At 41.2% G+C, this 4,690-nt stretch overlaps 1 protein-coding gene across 1 annotated transcript; it reads left to right on the top strand.

Annotated features, from left to right (window-relative positions):
- Positions 1-211: 211 nt before the first annotated feature.
- Positions 212-3,954, top strand: LOC138199524 (N-acylethanolamine-hydrolyzing acid amidase-like). Its single transcript, XM_069151675.1, has 11 exons — positions 212-462; positions 1,136-1,300; positions 1,413-1,536; positions 1,706-1,796; positions 1,869-1,954; positions 2,036-2,208; positions 2,849-2,911; positions 2,999-3,065; positions 3,172-3,200; positions 3,524-3,593; positions 3,697-3,954. Exons 1-11 carry the CDS (start codon positions 284-286, stop codon positions 3,736-3,738), a joined length of 1,089 nt encoding a protein of 362 aa, XP_069007776.1. The 5' UTR covers positions 212-283; the 3' UTR covers positions 3,739-3,954.
- The last annotated feature ends 736 nt before the right edge of the window (positions 3,955-4,690 follow it).

Raw genomic sequence — 4,690 nt, 5'->3', positions numbered from 1 at the left:
TGTACAGTGTCAAGCTCAAATAGTTGCTTTAATGTTAATTGTAAATTGCTCCTTTCGCCGAGTGAAAGGATTTAAAAAATTGTTTTCCACATGTCACCAAAATCATTGTTGCCGCAGTTTTGTTGGCGGAAGCAACAAAGTTTGCGCGTCGCTTTTATTGTGAAAAACCGGCGGCGAAAGTGTCGCTTCTGTCCTTTGCCTTGACATATCAGCTGCGCGAGGGGAGGACTCCCTACTTCTACGGTGTCAAAGCCTTCAGAGCCTTCGAGCCTTCAGCTCGGTCATGATGTTGCCGGCTGCGGTGCTGCTGCTGCTGCTGGGGCTCGTAGCGCCGTGCTGGGCACAGTTCGCTCCCCCCGCGGTGAACGTCAGCCTGGACGAAGACCCAGAAGTGCGATGGGCTCCGCTGCTGAAAGTCTTCGACGTCGACTACGTGAACAAACTTGCCACAGAAATCATTGAGTAAGTTTTCCGTAGGTTCTTTTATGTTCTACCAAATAGTTCATTAGTCATTCGAAGTATATTTGAATGTTGTTTTTTGTTTGTTTGTTTTTTTTGTTTTTTTGTTTGTTTGTTTTTTTTAATCTGTGTTGCATCGCGAAGAGGAATGCAGCCAAACACACAAACAAAAAGCTGGTAGAAAGCTAACATGCTACCTTTTTTTTTTTTTAATGTGAATAGACTGGGGCAGTGTACACACACTTCTGAACACTGTTTTATATATATAGTGTTTATAACTCACTATGGCTGCGCGGAAAGTGATTGTATGGGCAGAAATATGCGTCACTGGAAAATTCATTTAAAATTGCATTGGTGCTACTTGAATAATTGCATTGGCAAACTGAATTTGAATCACAATTTAAATTAAAGTATGTAACTTGTATATTCAGTTGCAATAACAACTGAAGAGAATAATTTGTTAGTTTTAAATAAACTTGAAATTGATTTGTTAAATTATGAAATTGACTTCTCTCTGCTCTGAAACCATATTTGATTCTAGCAGAAAATTCTCCTCTCTGTATTCTTCCGCATTCAAATCTCACAATTCAAATGCAGTTTCTAGTGATGCATTTTTTTTTTTCCCCCACATGATTGCGCACTAACATGTTTTCTTATTTGTTTTTTGTTTTTTTAGTTCGACAATTCCAAAATGGGTGCATCATGCAGTGACGCCTATCGTGGAGGATTTAGAAAAGTACGTCCCAAAGCCTTACGCCGGGGAGATCCGCGGCATAGCCTCGCACTTGGGAGGAAACCTGGCCGACATCATCCTTCTCAACTTTGCCTATGAAATATCTGCGTACGTATGACATCTACTTAAACGTCTGTAATGGAAACATGTGCAAAGAGCCTCAGTGTCTAGTAAGGTAAAAGCCCTCTCATGCGTGCCTACAAACCTTTTTCATCCCCAGATTTTGCACCAGCATCGTAGCTCAGGACAAAGATGGGCACGTGTTCCACGGCAGGAATCTGGATTATCCACACCCTGCTCTGAGGAATCTGACTTTCAATGTAGTTTTCCTCAAGAATGGACAGGTACAGTGCTCACAACATTTTAAACTAAAGACTCGATGTGCCTCAGAGTGTACCCACAAAACCTGTTAACAATCATGAATGCAGAATCATCAGTCAGACAGTAAACTGGAGCAGGGAGTCCTTGTGTGACGATAGGATGTCCAGAATAAAATGCGATGCGTCCCTTCAGGTGGCATACAGTGGTACTTCATTTGCTGGCTACGTTGGTTTGTGGACAGGACAGAGTCCTAACAAGTTTACGGTGTCAGGTGACCAACGAGGTAAGACCATTCACGGTTGTATAACGGTTCAGACGCTTTCTTGTTGTTTCAAAGTTTGTCCGTCTTCGCCAGGTACGGAGCACTGGTGGAACTGGTGGAAGAATTTCGTGTCTGCTTTCCTGTATCGGCGAGTCCCGGTCAGCTGGCTGGTGAGGGAGGTGAGTTATGTTATACAAGTGAGTGTGATTGGGAAATAAAATACACCAGGAAATTAAACTAATTGTGTGTAATTTATTTAGACACTGGAGGAAGCAGAAGACTTTCAGGACGCAGTGATGCGTCTGTCAAAAATCCCCATCATCGCGAATGTGTATTACATCGTGGGTGGGGTGCGGGCAGGGGAAGGAGTCGTCATCACCAGAGATCGAACGGGCCCCGCTGACATCTGGCCGCTGGATCCAGTAAATGAAGGGTATGCAAAATAAAGGATCTGAGGAGAAGCTGGTGTATTAAGTAGGGATGGGTGTTTACAGCGAAAATGCTTTTCAAAATTCACTTGGAACTATTCAATGAGTAATTGACTATTCAGGCCCCACCCAAAGCGCGCACGCACACGCACACACACACACACACACACACACACACACACACACACACACACACACACACACACACGAAAGAAATGTTTGTGCCTGTTAACTCGGGCTCAACAAAGAGACAGCTGATGAGAAACATGCCTTTAGTTTCATCTTTGAGATGAGGGCCATTGTTTGCGCCACACAGCCAACATCAAACTCACTTCGTCTGGCCCATCGGTTATTGATCGTGGACCGTGCTTGATGCTTCATTTTTATGTCGGTGCTTAGCTGTGGTAGACTTGTTTGCTAACTTTCCCTGTAAAGGTACCGGTAAAAAAAAAAACCAGGAAGTAAAGAATAACGATATTTGCATATACTAATATATATATATATTTTTTTTAATACTTTAACAGATGTTCATGTCCTATGCCTAATATTAACCTGGACCGGGTGCAACATTTGTTTGCTTTGGGTGAAGGTATAAGATCGTGCAACTGAACAGACATTTGATTACGTGTTCCTGACTGTTTATAGATGGTTCAGAGTGGAGACGAACTTTGACCACTGGGCTCCTCCCCCAGCCAGAGACCATCGAAGGTGAGTCATCTCGCGTGAACATATATACAATGGTGGTGGTTGTTGTTGTTCTTATTATTAAACTGCTACTCTGTGTTCATTTCTTAGAGATGCAGCCAACAAAGCACTGAACGCCACTGGCCAAGATCACATCAACATGGATACACTTTATCAGGCAAGTATGAACTGGTGGAACAAAGTGCATGGGATGCTTAGAGAAAGTGTGTACTCCTGAAAGTTCGAGACAATATGTGGAGTTATAACAGAGTCTTGTCCTCCAGGTCTTGTCGCAGTTTCCAGTCTGCAATGGGTGAGAAGGAATTTATGTTCATTATGCTCTCGGTTTCAACAAATCCCACTGCTGTTCTTGTTGTGAGAAGGGGAAGTTGTGTGCATACCAGTTTCAGTTCCCTCTGCCTCACATCAGCAACAAGGTCAAAAGGCCTTTGTTTGCCACTATACTTCAGCACATGGCAAATAGCCTATAGAAATGCAGTGGCTTGAATTGTCATGTTCTACAGACTTAATGCATATTTTAAAGTAACTCTTACACAGCTTGTTTTGAGATGGTTAATGCTTTTCATCACATTTGATAGTAACCATTTTTTTTTTACTGTCTCGATAACTTCCCAGAATTTCGATTTACACGACGATAATGAGTGCAGCAACCCCCGAGAAGTACAACACGCGTGTCAGGCCACAGGTAATCAAATTCCATCCTAAATGTATGTATTCTTCTGGAGAAGCAATGAAGTGACGATAAACCAGTATGAGACACTCACTCATCTCTTCTAATTTCTTTCAAGGGCTGCCCCAGACCATCTGAACTGACAGACATGGAGTTGTAAAAATCTGGAGTTTCTAAACTTCTCAAGTCGCTTATGTGCAGAATAATGACCATGTGATGATTACAGAATTGGGATTACAAGGGAATCTCCCTCAAACCTTTTTGTGGTTGACAGTGCTAATAGTGCTTGTAAAAAGTGATGATTAAAAATGGCTTTTTTCACCTTCTGTTCCTGCAATTTGTATCTCAAACTAAATAAAATGTTAATATACCTTCAGGATTGTGATCATCTGATGTTGGTTGTAATCTGACCAGTTTATAGGGCCCCACTGTAAATGAGTCACATCTTTGACTGAAGTTCAACCACAAAAGGGAACTAAGGCAAGTAGTTTAATGTCAAATGCAGTGTCTGACAGGGAGAACAAAGCTGACATTTAAAACAATATTAGGTCATTTTTAGTGTGTTCAGTGTAAATTTGAGATATTTGGTAGAGCTTTTTATAAAAGTGTCAGTGGACAGAACATCTTTTATAAGTTTAATAACTTTATTAAAAGTATGAACAACCATCTCGGCGGACAGCACATCTTTTATAAGTTTAATAACTTTATTAAAAGTATGAACAACCATCTCAGTGTACATTGCCATTGCTAACTGCTAAACTAGCGGTATCGAAACACTAAGTAAAGTGAACGTTGGTAAAAGATTTAATGGTAGAACTGCTCAAGTAGAGCGAGCGTGAGTTTTAACTTGAAGCTAAAAGAAGTGCAGGGAGATTAAGGGAGGTTTAATTCAGGAAAAGAGGCTGAAATATTAATAAAAGTAATACTAGTCACAACTTTTGTAAACAGGAAGTGAAGCAATACGCTCACCGTAACGCCAGACGTCCTGACGATTAATGCAGACTGCATTTCTCTATTGCTTATATAATACAGGTTTTATTCTCTTTATTTAAATTATACAGGCCTTTCCATTGTGTTTGCAGCTGCAATATTGTGACAAACACACTTTTTCC

The sequence above is a fragment of the Embiotoca jacksoni genome, unplaced genomic scaffold (genome assembly GCF_022577435.1).
Source record: "Embiotoca jacksoni isolate LCO1_2020_lvr unplaced genomic scaffold, fEmbJac1.0.p SCAF_1, whole genome shotgun sequence".
Classification (NCBI taxonomy): domain Eukaryota; kingdom Metazoa; phylum Chordata; class Actinopteri; family Embiotocidae; genus Embiotoca; species Embiotoca jacksoni.
This window is presented reverse-complemented; position numbering and strand designations above follow the sequence as displayed.

Coding starts and splice junctions, on each gene's coding strand:
- LOC138199524 (XM_069151675.1), top strand. CDS start 284: ATGATGTTGCCGGCTGCGGTGCTGCTGCTGCTGCTGGGGCTCGTAGCG. Junction 463..1,135: donor CTTGCCACAGAAATCATTGA/GTAAGTTTTCCG, acceptor TTGTTTTTTTAG/TTCGACAATTCCAAAATGGG. Junction 1,797..1,868: donor GGTGTCAGGTGACCAACGAG/GTAAGACCATTC, acceptor CGTCTTCGCCAG/GTACGGAGCACTGGTGGAAC.